The 18,798-nt window shown below is 49.7% G+C and overlaps 1 protein-coding gene across 3 annotated transcripts in view; it reads right to left on the bottom strand.

Moving 5' to 3' along the window:
* DMTN (dematin actin binding protein) overlaps window positions 1–18,575 on the bottom strand; it is a 35,302-nt gene extending 16,727 nt beyond the window's left edge. The window contains exons 1-9 of one of the 3 annotated variants that reach the window (XM_006884815.1): window positions 18,377–18,575; window positions 5,617–5,672; window positions 5,256–5,330; window positions 4,677–4,832; window positions 3,298–3,342; window positions 2,800–2,899; window positions 2,390–2,446; window positions 1,998–2,150; window positions 1,482–1,606 (exon numbers count right to left, since the gene is read on the bottom strand). In XM_006884815.1, the coding sequence (XP_006884877.1) occupies window positions 1,482–1,606; window positions 1,998–2,150; window positions 2,390–2,446; window positions 2,800–2,899; window positions 3,298–3,342; window positions 4,677–4,832; window positions 5,256–5,330; window positions 5,617–5,634 (729 nt within the window). In that variant the 5' untranslated portion in view covers window positions 5,635–5,672; window positions 18,377–18,575. Of the gene's footprint in view, window positions 1–1,481; window positions 1,607–1,997; window positions 2,151–2,389; window positions 2,447–2,799; window positions 2,900–3,297; window positions 3,343–4,676; window positions 4,833–5,255; window positions 5,331–5,616; window positions 5,673–18,376 lie in introns of those variants that run through there. The other 2 variants (XM_006884816.1, XM_006884817.1) reach the window with 2 other exon arrangements.
* Window positions 18,576–18,798: the final 223 nt, after the last annotated feature.

Here is an 18,798-nt window from a genome sequence, read left to right as displayed (position 1 = left end):
AAAAAAATAAAGACAAAAGTAGATTAAAAGCTAATTAATCCATTTTCTGTTTTCTGTTGTTTTGATGCAGGTTCTTCCTCTCTTCCGGTTTCTTCTCTTGCTTATGAAGAGTATTAAAACAGGATTGGAAAAGTACATTAACAAGGAATGAAGGATAGTGTGAAACACAATGTAAACAAATTGTTAAAAAAACCAATATAATTTTTTTTAAAAAGTACATTAACAAGAGTTTCTTGAAATTCAGGCTGGATTCAGAAGAAGCTGTGGAATGAGGAATATCATTGCTGATGTCAGATGGATCTTGGCTGACAGCAGAAGTAAGACGTTTACTTGTGTTTTACTGACTATGCAAAGATTCCTGACTGGATTGTGTGTAACAAATTATGGCTAACAAAGAGAAGAATGGGAATCTCAAAGCACTTAACTGCTCATGAGAAACCTATACTAGAACAAGAAGCAGTCATCTGAACAGAACAAGGGAGAGCGGGACATCAGGGTTGTATCCTTTCTCCATGTTCATCCCATTTGAATGTAGAGCAAATCATACAAGTCAGGTAGTATGAGGGAGACTGGAAGAAGACTCACCAGCAACCTGTGTAATGTAGATAACATAACCTTGCTAATAGAAAGTAAAGAAGACTTGAAGCACTTACTGAAGAAGATCAAAGACTACAACTTTCAATAAGAATTAGATCTCAACATTAAGAAAACACAAATCCTCACCACTGGACCAACATGCAACATGATTAAATGAAGAAAATATTGAAGTTGTCAATTATTTCATTTTAATTAGATCCACAATCAGTACCCAGGGTAACAGTAGGCAAGAAATCAGAAGACACTGTGCATTGGGAAAATCTGCTGTCAAGGACCTTTCTGAAGTGCTTAAGAGAAAGGAGGTCAATTTAAAGACCAAGTTGTGCCTGATCTATGCCTTGGTATTTTTATTTTCAGTTGGTTCCTATGCATCTGAGAGTTGCACAAGGAATAAAAATGACCAAAGAAGAAACAATGCCTATGAATTCTGTTGTCAAAGAGTACTGAATATCCCATGGACTGCCAAAAGTGCAGACAAATCTGTCTTTGAGAAAGACCTGGGTGCTCTGGAGAGGCAAGGATGGTGAAACTTTGTCTTACATACTTTGGACATGTTGTGAGGAGGGGCTAGTCCCAAGAAAAAGACATCTTGTTGGGAAAGGTGGAGGGTCAGTGAAAAAAGAGAAAGATCCTCAATGAGATAGACTCACAAAGTGACTGACAATGAGCTTGAGCATTGCAGAGCCCCTGAGGATGGCATGGCTAGGGAAAGGCTTAGGTCTGTTGTTGATGGGATTGCTGTGAGTCATTGTTGACTCAGTGGCACCTAACAATGACAACAATCTCACAAGTTTTAATAAGGATATTTTTCTGGAATAAAGTTTTTTTGGCTTAATTATGGAACCATTTTGATACAGATTGGGTGGCAGGTTGGGAGATGCTACCTTACTGAGTTCTTCTTTCTGACGCTCCCTGAAAGCCTTCATCTCCTCTCCTGAGTCATCATCTTCCTCTTCCTCCTCTTCCTCTGCGCCTTTCCGAGATGCCTTCCGTTTCCTCCATTCCGTCTCTAACACAGAGTGGGCAATGGTCAGTCTCTTAACGGGTATCAAGCGCTGGCTTCACACACAGGTTGGGTATTATTTTTAACTCTCCTAGCCTTGCAGTGAAAGTGAGTAGGCAACACAGACGTTAAATTTACTGGGGACCAACACCTTGTCTCATTTCTCTTTCCCAGAGTTCCCAGCCCAGAGCTTAGTACATAGTAGAAGTTTAATAAATGTCTTCTAAAGAAGCCTATAAGAATGCCGGGAGAGTGTGCTTTCTAAGAGATCTTGGAGTTTCATGAAGGTGATGAAAATAAAGCTGGGTGGGAGCTCATTCATGGAGGCTTTGAGGGAATAGTCAGCAATGCAGTGTCTTAGCGCCTCCCCTTCCCCCTACTTCCCCACAATCTTTACCCACAACGGCCAGCGATGGGGGGCATGGCCAGTAGTCGGTTTCGATCTTGGCCGGCTGGTTAGGATCAGGGGGCTGGGCTGCAGGGAACTTGGATGATTCGATGATGAGGTCTTCAATGAGATGTTTGCTTTGAGGGCTACCTCCCACAGACTCTGCAAATGGAGGACACAGAGTCAGCCAGGATGAACTTGAGGCCAACTCTTCTTCAGTCCTCAGCCCCCACCTCCCTCTCTTCTCCCTCTACACCTGTGAGAGTGGCTGGAAAAGCCATATACAAAGAAGAGCACAGGGCAGCCACTGGGTATTATCTTCAACAGTTCTTTTCCCTAGCTGTACACCCTTGGCCTCCCAGCCTCCCAGCATGTGGTGGGCCAGTCAGGGAAACCCTCACCTCTCTGCTTGTAAATGGGTGGTTTCTTGTAGATGTTGGAATCTGGGCGAGAAGTCTCTGTGTTGAGGGAACAAGAGGGAATTAGAAGGAGGAAATACTGGTAATGGAGAAAATTAGGGTGGGTGAAGAGAACAGAGACAAATAAAAAGGGAGAAGGTAGAGATTTCCTAACTCCTGCCAAGAGCCACAAGAAGAAATCAATATTCCTAGGTCGTTCCTCAGGGAGCTGGGATTCCCTTCACTTTTCTAGTTGGTAGGAAGGATGAAACAACAAGGGTCCTGGAATCACAGGGCCCAGCCAGGTGTGGACACATATCATAAGGACTGAAGGACTGATAGTAAGGACCTTAGGGAAGGGGAAAAAAATGTCTGAAGGAAAGTATGCACCCAGTGTTGACAATAAAACCTACCAGGGTGGTGGAAATGGGGCAGGGGGGTCCGGGGGGTCCCTGTGGTTCTCGGAGTTGAAGTCTGAGAGATGATTCCAGGAGGCCGGCTCTCTGCCCACACCTTTAGAGGAGAAGTGTGGTTCATTGCAGCTCACATAGCTCCTACTCCACCTTCCCAGGCCACGTATTCACTACTCCATCTTGCTCTACCAAACTCTGGCCTTCCATGCTAGAAGCTTGCATCCCCACAACCCCAGAACAGAGAGAGGGTATTCAAAGACTTGACCTGCTGATAGTGCTGGCTCCAGGAAGAAAAGATTAAATGACGTTCTAGATCAGATACAGAGCTGGCCAGTGGACAGGAAGATGTCCAACCAACACCCTGGTCTAAAAAGTCCTCTGTCTTCTGATGCTGTCACATTCCCCGGGCTGTACAGAGCTGTCTGGACTTCTGAGGGTTGGAAGTGGGGCCCCCGTGAGAGCAGAGTTGGGCAAGTTTCAAGTGTGGGGCACACTCACCTCTGGGGATGGTGGGGGGGATGTGGATTTGGGTGACAGAGAGCGCTGTGAATGGAGAGGAGGTTGGTCAGAGCACAGGGGTAGGATTAAACTCTCAATCCCTAGAGCCCTGGAGAGTCACTGCATCCCTCACCCACTCCACACCCTTTCCTGGCCATCCTCTGAGCCATCTCTTCTCTTGTGGATCTTTGCCAGTTGAGTGTGGGCTTCTGTTCTTCTTAGTATTCTCCTGGACAAAGTTCTAAATCATTTTCCTCTACAAATCAGGAAGAAGCATGCAGATCTTGAAGCGATGTGCTTGCTGCGTTGTACTCATTACAGAGTAGCTACTGCCCTGTCCTCAGAGCTTAAGAACTAATGGCATTGTGTACTGTCAAGACAGAAAAGACTCAGCTGACAGCCCAGTGGGGTTTCAGAGGCTGTAAACCAAATGGGAGGAAACTGCCCATCCTTCTCCCGCAGAACAGCCGGTGGATTCAAACCACACACCTTTGGGACTGTAGTTCACCTTCTTACCACCAGACTACCAGAGACAGGGCAAAACTAACAAAGATTCAAGGATGGGGGCCAGTACTTATTTAAGTGTCCCCACTTTCCGGCCCCATCTCACTGTCCTAGTCATGACAATTACCCTTCCTTGAAGGCAGTTTACTAAACTCCCCTACGTGCATCAACTCACACATCCTGACTGCTCTGTGAAGTGGGTATAGAGAGGTATCATCTTTATTTGACAGGAGGAGTAAATGAGACCAAGGTCACACAGGTTACTCAGCTCCGACTTTCAGCCTACAACTTCAGTTGTCTTGGATTTTTTCCCCCCTGTAAATCTTCTTCTGTCTACTCCCATCCTTTCCCTATATACCCAACTCACACCAGTATGATTATGTAATTTGATTTATAGTTGATTTTCTAATGGGTGAGTCTACCAGCTGCACCTTACAGGGCAGAGTAGAATTGCCCCTTAGCTTAGGGCTCCCAAGGCTGTAGAAATCTCCCTGGAAGCCAACTGCTCCATCTTTCCCCTCCAGTGTAGTTGGTGGATTCAGACAGCCACCGTCCGCCCCCCCCCTTCAGTTAATAGCCCGGGCATTTATCCCTACACACCCTCATGCCCTCTCTGCTCCTGCCATTCAAACAACACAGTCCCTGCAAACTTCCTTCAGAGCCACACAGCCCTGAGCGCCTCTCTGCCCACCCTCCACAGAGCCCCGGTTGGTCGACTGGCTAGCTGATTCCTGTGCAGAGTTCCGTTTCTGGTTTGACTGAGTCTGGCCTCCAGGAAATAAAGCCTGGGAGTGTTTCTGTCCACCACCCAGTGTGGCTGGCTGGAATTCAGCCTCTAAATGCTATCCAATGGGGCCTTTCCATTGCTCCCTTACCTCCCGGCTTCTGGGCAGTTCCACGTGTTCCAGGAGGGAATAGGTGAAATGTGGCTCGTAGATCATGAGGTCCGGTCGCTCAATGTCCAGGATGGCCTTGTCCTTGGGGATGGCAGCCAGGTCCTTGTAGCCCAGTACCTGATTGTCCATCTTAGCCTGAAGGACAATGATGTTAATGGAATAGATGTGCTGAAAGCTTCATACAGAATCCTGGTTTTAAAAGCTAGACTTATAAGTTATTAAGAAGAAAATGAGCAGCCATTTTAGATGACAACTCTTGTTAATAATACCAGTATTTTGCTTTCAAGATTTAGACTGTCAATTAAAAAAAAAATGACAGTCTTTCACCCAAGTGATTCTGATAACAAAAAAGACCATACTAGTAGAATGTGACTGTGAGAACCCTTCTCTGGATTTTGGAGTTCTCATTCCTTCCTCGTGTTAAGATCCTAATGTAAAACCGTACATAGAAAGATCTTCAGCTACTGGCTCAGTGAAAACTACCCAGCATACTTGTCCCCTGCTCCTCCCTCCTCCCGGGCTGGGAGTGCTGGGGTCAGGGGGTGCTGGGGTACTCACCACGATGCTGGAGGGAGAGCCTGGAACACTGGAGCCTCGGGAGGAGCTCACGCTCCCTGGGGAGGTAAGTGGTTGCTGGGGAGAGTGAGAAGGCGAGTGGGTATGTGCGTGGGTGTGAGGCGTGTGTGTGTGGTGGGGCAGGGGCCCTTCTGCAGCTTGAGGACACGGGCTGGAGGCGAGGGGTGGGGGTGACTGGGCAGGGAGATCTTCCCTCTGGTACTGGGGTTCCGGGGTGCTGAGCTGTGGGCAACCGCCAGGTGGCACCCTCGACTCCGGCTCTGATGCCTCCGCGAGTGTGGAAACCCCTCACCCTCTGCTCCCGGCCCCCAGCTGCCCCTGCAGTGGTGCAGCCCTTGCACACCTTCTGCAGCCGTTCCATGCGGCAGGTCGCTTGCTGGTCGGATCACTCGTCGGGCCCTGTGGGAGGGAGAGGGCAAGGGCTCAGCACCGGTCCTGCTCCTAGGCGTTGTGCACGTTGGGCCACAAAAGCAGCAAGGGCGTACCACCACTCTGTAACGTCCTCATCCCTCGGAGATTCTCCAGGCCGCAGACCGAGCAGAGGGTCTGGAAGGAAAAGCGGAGGGGACAAAGTGCCAGGGAGGGCCGTCAAGCCCCACGTCCTTGAGGGCGCTACGATGGCAGCCCCCCTAGACTCTGAGACCAGCGGAAGGGAGCTGGGGCCTTCCCTCGGTCTGGCTTTCCATTCGCTCAGCCCTGGAGAAGGTATTATGTGCTGGAATGTGGAGGGGCTGCACTTGTTTTTAAAGCCATTGTTCTCTGGCTGGAAAGGAAATGACAGCAGGGGACAGAGCTTCCCGGGTAGCCTTCATATGCCCTGCTATGTCACACCTGCCTGGCCACCCGGAGCTGGAGCCCTGGTACAGGCCCAAGGTCTCACCCCTCTCCCTCAGCCTCTGTCAAGGCCTCTCTCACCTGGTGCTCCACTCCATCTCACACACCTCCCCCTGATGAGTGCCCAAGGGTTACTATACAGAGACTGAGGAATACCTGGGGTGTGCGGTGTGGGAGGGGTTATGGTGGTGTCAAGGAGGGGCAGCTTAAAGAAGCAGTAGCCTTGGTGTGAGGCTGTCAGGTCCTGTGCCCTTGGTCCTAGCCATGGTTAGGGGAGAGGGTGTCCACACCGCCCACATCCTTGTTTCCTGTACACCACATACTATCACATGCCAGCATTTGATAAAACATCTTTGAGAACCAAGGCTATATCCTCATTCCCCATAAGGTCTCCTCAGAATACTCATGCCAAGAGGACCCTGAGCACCACTGAGGTTCCACTGCACTACAAGTCAGCTGCCCGGTCCAGCGTGGACCCAGCTCACCTGGCTCTGCTCTTTTTAATCTCTTCTGCTGTGTTAGATTGTGATTTCCCAAGGGACACAGCCCTTGCATCTCCATCAACTCTCTCAGAAGTTCCTCCATCCTTTTTGTGCCCCTTGCCTACACACACACTCTCTCTCTCTCTCTCTCTCTCTCTCTCTCTTGCTCTCTCTGTCTCTCTCTCTCTCCCAGACACACAATGGTCATTCCATGAATTCCTGGCTGTTGAGTGTGATGATAGCCATGAAGCTGTAAACCATAGAGAGAAGAAAGCTGTGAGCTACAAAAGGCACAAGAAGGAGGCACACAGCATAGTGTGGAAGAACATGCCCTTACAGAGTCCCTGGGCACGACTACTGAGTCTGCTGCACATAGACTGTGTGACCTCACACAGTGGCTCGAGTTTCTCGTCTTTAATATGGAGGCAGTGAATCGTGTCATAGGGCTGTTCTGAGTATTATTCTCTGGGATTTCGACAGTGTTAGCTATTATTATTATTTCTAACTTCCTAAGGACTATGGGGCTAACAGGACTATTCTGTAACTTACAGAGGTCCTGAAAGGCTGAAATCACTGGTGTTCCTAATCTTTTCACCTGCTGCTTTGTATAATGCTATTGTATAAGGCTCACTGTCTCTCATCCACTGCTCACTAAAACCACCCACTCTCTATACAGGCAGCCCTCACTCCTACTTCTCTCCATTTGCATACATGCTATTTATTATTCTGTGTCCACCTCTCTGCCTCCCAGACTCCACTCATCCTTTTAAAAAGTCTATCTGAAACAGCTCCTTCATCTGGAGGCCTCCCCTGCCATCCTAGCTGCAATACTGTGGCAAGACCTTAAGTCTTCTGGTTCCTACCAAATGACTGGTGGAGCTATACAATTAAAGTGTTCTGGTCTATTAAAAAAATTTGGTAGAGCTCTGGTAGCCTAGTGTCAAGAAGCTACACTGCAATCCTACAGGTACGCAGTTCAAATCCACCAGATGCTCTGCTGGAGAAGGAGGGGCAATCACCTCCTGTACCAGTCAGATCCAATTTGACGGTACACACACAAAAAATAATAAAATAAATGAAAAAAAATTTGGGCAGCTTGCTAATAATGCAAACAGGGTGCATGGCACCTTTGCAGGGGTGGTTGTTGTTAGGCTTCACTGAGTTGTAGCAACCCTATGAACAAAAGATCAGAACCCTGTCCTGTCCTGCGCCATCCTCATGTGGAAAGACTATGGCCTGAATCAGACACACCTTGGTCCTCAAACTGACATCATTACTCCTCAATAATTTGAAAAGGTCCATAACTGCAGATTTTCCCAGTGCAATGCGTCTCCTTATTTTTTGACTGCTCGTACCAAGGGTATTAATCGTGAATCCAAGCAAGATGAAGCCATTGTTTCAATCTCCTCTCCGTCCATCATGACACTGGCTATTGGTCTAGTGGTAAGAATCTTTGTTTTCTTGATATTGAAAGACAATCCATACTGAAGGCTGCATTCTTTGATCTTCTGCAGCAATCAGAAGTAAGGGTAGAGAAAGTACAAATAGAAACAGGGATAGAGCCATGAAAATAATGTGTATGGAACCCTAATGAGGAGTTATGTCAGTCTTGTCATCCTGCTAGGCTTAAAATGACCAATCTTAGAGGTAAAAAAATGGGGCCTCACTACAACCAACAAAGAAGAGCTGAGACTGGAGCATGTTCTTTGGACTTGGGGTCCCTATGCTAAGAACTTTCTAGACCCAGGGGACAGAGCTGTAACATTGTAAACAAACACAGAAACAGAGGCAAGCAGAGGTGAAAATTGGCAGCAGCAGATCCAGGAAATTGGCAGGATGTAGGCTTCTCAGCTCATAAAATGAAAGCCTAGGGCCTTTGTGTAGGAGGCTTGCAGGCAGAGTGGTATATATCTGCACTTAACAGTGAAGCTTAGTAACACTTGGCCAAGCAAGGTGGAGGGTGGTTCAAGAGGCCTGAAGCACTGGGAGTAGAGGACTGAGAGGCCGAAGGACAGGAAGCAGCCTACTTTTGGGCATAGCTGAGAAGTTTTCTTAAGCAACTTGAGTTGGTTAGGTTGCATCCTGAGTCATTCTTGATCCTAAATTGTACCTTAGGATTTCCTTAATAAGTACCATAATCATGAGTATTTTTCCATGAGTTCTGTGTGGTCATTGCAATAAATGATAAAAATTAAAGAACCCAGCAGAGAAATAGACAATAATATGAGAGGCTGGTATCAGAATTGGCAAGAAGGCATGTCTTATACTCATGGGGCTCAGTCTTAGGCTGGTGCTTGATGACAATTCTCTCTTTCCCTCGTGAAGACAGAGGGAATTTGATGTGTTTACCAGGTCATTTTTATGCTAGTCCTCATTGATAAACCTTATTCTAATTTCAACAGGACTTAAAAAGAAAACCAAGGAACTTAGTATCTTAGAAAACCAAGTACTTGCCCTCCCAACTAGACTAACTATTCATTTCTGGAGGGCAGCAGGAATAACAGCTATCGTTTTTGGAACACTCACTGCTTGCCAGGTACTGTGAAGAGTACCTTACAAGGGGGACTTTGTTTCAACAACCCTGAAATGTTTCAATGTTCTGAAGATGAGAAAACTAAAGTTCAAGGAAGTGAAATCTTTGTGTGGAGTCATGGCGCTAAAAATGACTGGGTGTTCAGTATCAGCATGATTTACAGTACCTGACGAGTACTGACTAGTACAGACTAGTACTGTCATGTGCACAGAGGAGACAGTCTAGAATTTCCCAGATTTCTCAACTATATGGCATCTCCAAGACAAAACAGTGACTATCAGAGTCACACTCAGTATCTGGTGCCCATGAGAAGATTCCATTCCAGAGTATCCTCCTCCTCCTGCTTTTTTAGCCCTTATAATGCTTTTCTCTCAGGCACTGAGGACTGGGATAAATCCTAGTACATAGCTGGTGAGTTGTTAGCACCTTTTCACTCCTCATTTTTACTTTATTAATAGCCACTGTCAAGCTGGATACCCACTTAGCTTAGCCTGAGAGACAAATGCTTAGCTGTCCTTCTACACACCCACTCCTCACTCATTGTGTCATCCATCCATCTAACAAATATTTTCTGAGCACCTATTATACAATGAACATAGGGATGCTCTGGGATTGGCCTGTGGAGAACGGAAAGATGAGTCAAGGGAGCTGAGCTGCTGCTCTAAAACTAAGGCACATGCATATAGATAAGTTTAATGTAAAGAAGAAAATTACATGTGTGAGATAAGATAGTATAAGGGGCTATGAGAGGTCAAAGGAAAGGGGGATGACTCCCATGCAGTGTTAGAAGGGATAAAACAAAAAATGGTTTCTTAGAGGAGTAGATAATTTGAGGTAGGCCTTGAAGGATGCCCAATTTGAGATCAAGCAAAAATTGAAAAAGAGATTCTTAAAAGAGGAAGCAAGATGTGAGAAGCTGAGAATGTGGAAAAGCACTGAGCCGGCCTGGAGAGCAGCAAACATAAGGGAAATACAGCTCATGAAACTGAGAAATAGTTGCGTGGGAATTGGGGGCTAGATTGTAAAGGTCCTGAATCCAGGTTTGGGAATTGAGATTGTACTGTGTGAGCAGCAAGAGGCCAAGAAAGGCTTAATTTTTTTTTTTTAAAAGCAAAGAAGTGACACAATCCATGAAGTACTACAGGAAAGTTAATCTGGATGCAGGCCAGGAAGTGGATTGGACAGGAAGACGCAGTCTACAGGAGCCCAGCCAGGAAGTTGCAGCAATAATTCAGGCAGAGGACTGTGAAGGTCTACATTTGAGCAACAATGGTGAGGATGGAAAAGGGACAAATGGGAGAAATCTGAGAGGGAAAGTGGGCAAAGCAGGACTTGACCTGGAAAGGCCCCAGAGGAGGAGCACATTGCAAGCATGACAGCTTGGTGGGAGAAGGAAACAATGAGATCACTTTTTGACAGGTTGCAGTTGAGGAGGGTGCCAGAAGTGAACAGGTAGGGATGTCCAGGAAGAAGCTGGGGGGAAAAAGAGCTTGGGGGAGGTGTCAGGGCTGGATACAGATTAAAGAGCCATTTGCTTAGAAGTGATAGAGGAACATACCTTGGAAACTAGGAGAAAGAAATAACTAGATAGGTATGGTACCTTCAGAAAGGGTGAGGGAAAACAAGATGTTCAGCGTGATTTTTCATATTTTCAGCAAAGTGTCTGGTGCAGACTCTATACTATTGTTTTGTTGTTAATGCGCCTTCGAGTAGCCTGTGACTCATAGTGATCCTATGTGCACTAGCTCTGAGACCTGCCCTATCCTAAACCAGTTTCATTGCCTCCAGCAGACTTAATCCCATTTCTCCATACATATTGGGAAAGAGGATAGAGGAAAGAAAAGGAATAAGAAACTAGAATGTAAAGAAGTAAAAAGAAAAGAAAAAAAAAAGAACCTAGAATGTCCTGAACACTGAGTCTGCTACTAACGGGAAGGTGAGGAGAAGTGACAAAGGATGTCTCCAGTTGGGTATGTCCAGTTTGGCTATCAGGACTACGAACGATGTTCAGAGGAGGGGGAAAAAGAAGCCTTCTTGTTAGAGAAGAGAATGGACCCTGGTCAGGATGCACATGCAGCAAGGATGGAACTCTTAAGCTGATAAAGCTTAGGAAGGAGCTACAGAGTAACTCTGGAGGAAGCAAAACTGAGGGAAGGCTTCTGCAGAATGGGGAGACTTGAACATGTCTGTCTGTAGGCAGCACTCAGGGAGCAACTGAAAGGAAGCGGTTGTGGTGCCTGGAAAAAGGGGTGTTTGAGGGAGCAAAGTTCAAGCAGGGAGAGATTCAATCCAAACAGACATGGAGGATTAGCATACTTACTTCCCTGAGGGAGAAAAAAGGGAGAGAAGTTAGGTGACACCCAGGCATTCTAGGGAGCCAACTGAGAGGCTATTTTCCCAGTAAAAGATGTGACAGTCTTATGCTGATCTTATAGGTGGGGAAGGGATGAGACACCAAGAGGATAGAAAAGGTGTATAGAATGAATGATCACTGTGGAACATGTATTCAGTCTGAGCATGAGAAGGGAACCAAGGAGAACAGTTAACTTCAGTGTGTTCTGGAGCCCCCAACTGAGGCTGGCATTGCTCTGGTGCCCTTCTCTTTGAACAGTGGGTGGAGAGAGGCAATGATTGTCTGTGTGGCAGCTGCCCAGGTAAGGAGGAGGGAGGTGAATGGGTCCAGGATGAGCCACATCACAAGTTACACACAGAGGCCCCCACTCAACACATGGACAAATACTATCTCATGGCACATGAACTCAGAAACATGATTCAAAATAATGATGGTCATAACAATACGAATAGCTACTGTTAATGGAATGTCTGCCTTATGATTAGGGATCTTTGGTAGCCTAGTTTGTAGGAAGCTGAACTGCTAATTCAAAGCCCACACTTCTCTGGTGGTTCTAATCCACCAGTGGATAGGCAGACTTCTTGCCTGTGATCTACAGCCTCAAACATCCAATGGAGGATCAGCTATAAGCCGACTCCCACAGCAATGAGAATGATGTGAGCTTTTGTTCGGCACTGTGCTGGCCATTTCATATTCCCCCAATCCCATCCTTACCCTGCAACCCTGTGACTTGGTTATTATTTCCGTTTTGAAGCTGAGGAAATGAAGATTTAGGTGGGTTAGGTAATTTGTCAAGGACATTCTACTGGGCAGAATGTAAGCTTGCTTGCACCTGACTTCCAAACCAGAGTGCTTAACCAGGAAACCACCCTGGGAGGAACTGCAGTGTGACTGAGCCTCAATTCCTGTTTCTGCTCCATTCTCAAGACCTGCCCTTCTGCACCACCGCCTGCAGCTGTCCACAGTAGTCCAGTGCCCTTTCCCAGGGCCTAGGCTTGGGTTAGCATCCAGGTCTCTACTAAGCCAGGCCCCGAGCGACACTCCTCCTCAGGAAAGCCTGCCTAGTGCTTCCTCACTCCCAGGACCTTGAAGAGCCAACTGATAACTGACTCCCACGTAGGTGCTAATGGATTAAATTATGTTAATGTACTCCTCCTCCAAGGCTTATGCATTTTAATTTAGAATTCAGGGTTAGTCTTAAAGAATAACAGTTCATGTTTTAAAAAATTGTGATTTTAGGCAAAGTTTATCGAAAGTATAGGTTATCATCCATTCATTGATACATTTTCCCTCCCTCCCTCCAATTCACTTTGCAACGCATATCTTGTTCCAGATCGTTAACTGTCACACATACATTGTCTAATTTGGGGCCATGTTAGGCCAGCAAGGAGAATGTTCCCGGAGGAAAAAAAAAAGTTTGTTTTCTTGGCTTCTCTCAAATCACACCAGGCAGGCAACCGCCTGCTCCACCCACATGTAACCCCCTCCCTCCCAGCTAATTTCCTCACACGTCAATTGCACGCCCACGTTCTCACACTCACTGGGCCGCCTCCAGTGCTGGTGCCCAGGACCCTGGCCCGGTCCCTACACACCCCCAAGCCTGCTAACCACCATGGAAGAGAAGAACAAAAGGGCAGACTGCAGGCAGGAAGGGAGGGAGGAATGGAAAGGAAGAGAAAGCAGCGCGGCGGAAGGTGAGGTCAGGTGGCGGAAGGGACAACTGTGCTGCCGGCCCAGGTCTACCGCCAGCCAGTGGGGCGCTCATCCCTGCATCTGGGCGCAGCCCTCTACAGCTGTGCGTCCTGGCCTTATCTGAGCCACCAGCCCAGCCCCACCTCACACCACCCACTTTCTCCTCTCCCAGCAACTAGAGTCTCTTAACTCCCCCGGGATGTGGGTGATAAGACCCACCCACAGGGACAAGTTTAATTCAGTAGGCTCTAGGAGCTGCCTAGACCTCTTAGAAATGAAGGTTCCCTGGGCTGAATCGGCTTCACTCCCTCTGATTCTAAGACAACCACAGCTTGCTCGGTGCCAGTCACCCTGCAAGGAGACGGTCATGCCTCCTCTCTAAACTCCACACAAACCAGCAACCCAGCAGTTTTTGTCCTTTCAGAGCTGAGGTTTAACTTGCCAAAAGGCCACTCAAATAGAAGACAAGCTGGAATGCCAGCCCTTGCCTGTCTAACACCAGAAGCCAGAAGCCAGTGAATGCTTGTTGTCAGTGAGCCCCTGGAGATCCCGCCCCAATGGAACTCTGGAGTTGCACATGCTAACCTGACATGGTGGTGCCATGAGAAGCCTGCGTGCTGACCTCACAGAAAAGGGGCGGGGAGTCTGGAGGACACTGCTCAGCGCCCCCGGGGGCTGGGGTCAGGCAGGCTTCTGCCAGCTAGTGCAGACAGCGCGCCAGTTATGAAACGAAGCGAGGCATCCAAGTCGGCCGGGGTCAGGGTGGGTCCGGGGACTGCCCCTTCCGCTGTTCGCGGTCTCTTTCATTCTGTGCCTGCCTTTCCTTCTTTCCTTTCTTTCCTCTCTTCATCTTTCCTCCCTCCATCCCGGCTGCTTCTTCAGTCTCTCCCCCTCCCGGCCCCACCCCCGCTGTTACTGTGGCAACAACTCCATGCCAGAAATAAAGGCAGGCTCCAGCTAGGTTGCGGGTTCCCAAAACAGCATCCTAGGGTGGGGTGGGGTGGGGAGGGGAGGGGAAGGGAGGGACCAGGCCTGCTCCCTTGGGGTCTGTGTGTATGCGCGTGTTGTGGGGTGGGGCACACTATTGGCCGGGAAAGGATGTGTGGAGAGCAGGGGGATATTAGGGCCTGGGCTGAGCCAACCACTCACCAATGCCCCCCAGCTAGCCCAGGCCTGAGCCCCAGGCATTCATTTGGGTTAGCCAAATTTAGCTACTGCCTGCCTTCTCTCATTTACCCCCTTCTAAAACTTTTTAAAAAAGCCCTGTTCTAACTGCTAGGTCTGACTAGGGCTCCTCTGGTGCCAACACCATACAACACCCTCACTCTGATAACGCATTAGACAGGAGTGGGTGAGCATCTCTGAGCCCAGAACCTGGGTGTCAGCCTGAGGACCCACTTGCTCAGGGATCCAGACGCTCAGGCATCTGCCCTCACCCACTCTGATGTTAACTGGACTGAGCCCATGGGGCTCCTTCCTCCCCATCTCACCTCACATAAACATGCAACTTTTTCTATAGATATTTCTCTTGCTTGGGTCTCCACACCCTTTCCCAATACCCATTCCTAGGCTCCCCCAGCCCCTAAAGCTTGCTCAGTCCTGAGCATGATCCCATTTATCAGATTGCAGTGCTATCACCTACACAGGCCAGAATGCTAGTGCTGTGGGAGAGGGAAGGTGTCGGAGAGGGAAGGGTCTCACATTACACACACACACATACACAGAGAGAGAGAGAGAATATATCTGTATAGATGTACAGGTGTACCAGCTTTCCGAAGCACTGACATGTGCCCACAGAGAGGCACCCACATGGACATATGGAGAGGACTCCCATATGGGCACACACCCTGAGAAAGCCCCACGCCAAGACACTGTTGCAACACTTCTGCACTCAGGTGCACATGGGGAGACTCTGCAGCCCTGTTTGCAAGATCACGCCCCCAACCTTCCCAGTGAGCCCACACACAATGGCACATGGGCATGCTGATACTCACTCACACCCACCCACCAATCCTCCCCTTGGCACCCAGTTCCACACTCACAGCCGCCTGCACCACGTGCTGAGCCCCCACCCTGAGCCCTGCACGTGTACATTGACACACACAGGACCCCTTCACCTATCCACCCCCTGGAAACCTTTCTCTTGTCCCCCATTTCCACAGCTTAACGACTCTCCTTCTCCTAGACCTGCTGCTGCTCTCTGGGACTCACACACCCTGGCAACACAGTCTCCTGGGAGGGAAATGCCAGATGAGTCTGCCGGAAAGGGGCAGAGCTTGGGAGGGCGCCCAGGACCCTCAAGGAGGCATCACTTCAAGCTCTTCAGCAGGTAGCACCTCCAAGCTCTAGTTGTCCAGCCCTGCCCTGCCATCAAGTCTCTTTCCCCATTTGGCTCTCACTCCAGGCTGGCCAGCCACCAGCAGCTAGAAGGGGGTTCTTTAGATCCCTCCCCCTACGGAGCAGGATCCAAATCAACTGCATTCGGCCTCTCTGTGAACTGCTTCAACCCTCAAGGGTATCTGTGGAGCAGCAGAGGGAGGCATGCAGACTTAATCATCCCATTCTTCAGCAAAGAGGGAACGGCTCTTCTGCTCACTCCATGTCTATAGGATCCCATCATCTCCATTTCTGGCCAGCACAACTAGGTGAGAAGGGAGACTAGCAGGTGCAGTGGGCACTGAGGCAGCTTTTGCCTTCTTCTCCTCACATGACAAAGAGGGCTGGTCAGAATAAATCCAGCTAGTCACAGTCTAGCCACCCAGGCCCACCCTCCCTCCCAACAAGGGGCCACAGCTGCCCCCCTCCCTAAGAGATCTAGCCATCACCCCAAACCTCACTCATAAGCAGGTGAAAGGGCCCAGAGTGCTTCCAGAGGGAAAGAGGTGGAAGACCCTGCCACCTACCTCTTCCCAGACAGGGTGGCCCTGATGCTCTGAGCTCTGCGGTCCTGAGGCGGGGAACCAGGGAGGCGTAGGCCCAGCTCCAGGGGCTGCCGCGTTTTTTTCTCAAGAGCCTAGGTAATAGGCTTCTCTTCCAGGAACCCAGCCGCGCTCTCCCAGAGCACAAATAACAAGGGGGGGGGGAAGCCGGCTTGGAGTGGGTGGGGTGGGAGCTGGCGAAGGAGGGGAGCTGGTTTCAGCTGAGCGATCTGATCTCCTCGCTGGGCCCCCACCCCTTACCCCCACCCAGTTTCTCCACAAGCCACAGCCGCTCGGATCCCCTGGTGCTGGGGAGTTCGCGTCTGGTAGGCAGGCGGCCGGCAGAAGGCGGGCGGGCCCTGTCTCCCCCCCACCCCACGCCCTCCCTGCACCCTCCCCACCTCCAGCTGATAGCGTGTGGCCAGAGCAGGGGTGTAGGGTGTGTGTGTGTGTGTGTGTGTGTGTGTGTGTGTGTGTGTGCCCATGCTGCTCGTCTACCTCAGCTCTGCTGCAGCTCAATCCATTTCAGACAAGAGAAGCATTAACCCGGCATCATGACGAAGCAGAATTGGCCCCATGTTGTCCTTTTCCCCTTTCCTATTACCCCACCCGGCCAGGCAGCACTCACTCTCAGGCACACAGACACAAGGTCCCTTAAGTCTCCTCCTTGTAAATAGCTATGGAGTTCAAATTTGGGAGTCGGGGGTTCTGCGGATAACCAAGGAGGGCAATGCCGGGCTCCTCCAAGCACTTGTCTTTTCTACCCCAGTCCATGGCCATCTCACCACCTACCACCAGCAACAGAGTATTCTAGGGTCCCAGCCACTCCTGGGGAGCTAAGAGGCATTCAGTGGGGCTTGAGGGCAGAGGTCCCCAGATTTGTCAGTCAAGGATTTGTCTCTTTGAGAAGAACAAATGGGAGGATGAGAGAGCTGGGTCTCCGGATAGAAGACTTGTTGGTAACCAGAACTTTCCCACAACTGCAATAGGACATAGCAGTTGTAGCACGAAGAACCCATTTCTTAATAAAGGGGGGAAATCCTGCTAGGTGATCCCCAGGTTTCAGCACAGAAAGTACATGGATGAGCCTTCCCTGTGCCTAGAAATATCACCAGCCAGGGCCCTGACATTGGTCTTTTGCTTCCCTATGGGCTCAGAGCCGAGCCTGGAGCTTCACTTGGGCCCCACCTGGGGGACGGAAGGAAATGCATCCAGGCTGCTGACCCCATGGCCAGACCCCAGCTTTCTCTCCACCTCCACGAGCAGACTTGCCTACCTAGGCAGACCTTGCTGTTGCCCTGGTAACTGCTGGCCACTGCCAGTCAGCTGATAGCATCAGCTGTTGTGGGGGGCAATCTAGAATCTGGGGAGAGGGACTCCAAGTTATCTGAATGGAAAAAATCACTAGGAAGGGTCTTGAGGAGGTCAAGGCCTTTTTTTTCCAAGAGAAGAGGACAGGAGGGAACAGGTAGGGGCAGGAAGGGAAAGGTGTATCCAGGTTAGTGGAAGGCAGAGAAGAGTGCAATTCTCAAGGGAGGGTTCCAGAAATAAAGGAGAAATGAAGGAAGAAGGCAGGTAGCAAATGGCCAGGGAAAGGGCAGCCAGAATCAGCCTTAGAAGCTGTGGGGTGGGAGGAGCTGGGAGTAGGGTGCAGTGGAAAGGTACAGAAAAACCTAGGGGTGGAAGGGGAGATGTCAGATTGATCGAACCATGAAAGGGCCGGCCAGGAGAGTGATGTGGGAGGGGGTGCACTTTTCATGTGGCAGGAGAGGAGCAGTAGCCTTAGAGGAGGAGCTAACCATGCCCTGTTTCTCGATCACCAGCCATGGCTTTAGCCCAGCCTCCTGCTTTCTGACCCTTCAACCCCACCCTCACTGCCCTGGAATCAGGGCCCGCCTGAGATTTAAGTGATGATGCCCAGCGCCATCACAGTCCTGAGCAAGTTCCTTCCCTCCATCTGCCACCAGAGCAAGGACCAGGTGCTTGTAAAAGCTCAGCATTTAGGCGGCACAAACCTCATTCCCTCCCCTGCTTTTCACCCGGCCCCCAGACCCCACCCTGTAAGATTGGTCTTCCGGTGCAAGGGTCCCCAAGGGGGGAATGGAATGAGCTGGTGCTGGAAAGGACAACTGTGAACAGGGCCCTGGAGTGAGGTGGGCAGAGAGAAATGGGTAATAAGAGACTGCAGTTTTCTGATGGAAATAAGCACATGATATGGAGTGGGGTGGAGGGACTGAGGGGAAAGGGCCAGATGAAGGAGGGAAAAGAGGAGGGGCAGGGTTCTCCGGTACCTTCAAGGACCTGGGGCGTGGGGCAGGAGCAAGGCAGCTTCCTCCGTGACATATACCTCCAACCCTCAGCGCATCTCCTCTCCGCCTCCGGTTGCCAAGACAACCTGCCGGCAGCCCAGGCCAGGCTTAGCGGTGCAGTCAGCAGCAGGGAGGAGGGAGGAGGAGGAAGCCAAGGCTTCTACTGCCTCTTCCTCAGTGATGGAGAGTGCTTAGGCTTCGCTTCTCAGCACTAAGGGTAGGGGCTTTGGACAAAGCTTCAGGAGCTAGGGCTACACTAAGCCTCCACCAACTCACCCTTCCCCCTCTTCTGCCTCCGTAAAGCTCTAGGATTGGTTGCTGGACTCGCCTCAGGAGAACCTTAATTCAGGGCCAGACAGCTGGCTGGTGTTGGGTGGGGACTCTCCCCCACTCCTGAAAGACCA

Source organism: Elephantulus edwardii, unplaced genomic scaffold (assembly GCF_000299155.1).
Source record: "Elephantulus edwardii isolate Elephantulus edwardi_28Jun2011 unplaced genomic scaffold, EleEdw1.0 scaffold00038, whole genome shotgun sequence".
Lineage (NCBI taxonomy): Eukaryota > Metazoa > Chordata > Mammalia > Macroscelidea > Macroscelididae > Elephantulus > Elephantulus edwardii.
The sequence above is the reverse complement of the archived record's forward strand: the minus strand, read 5'-3'. Positions and strand labels throughout refer to the sequence as shown.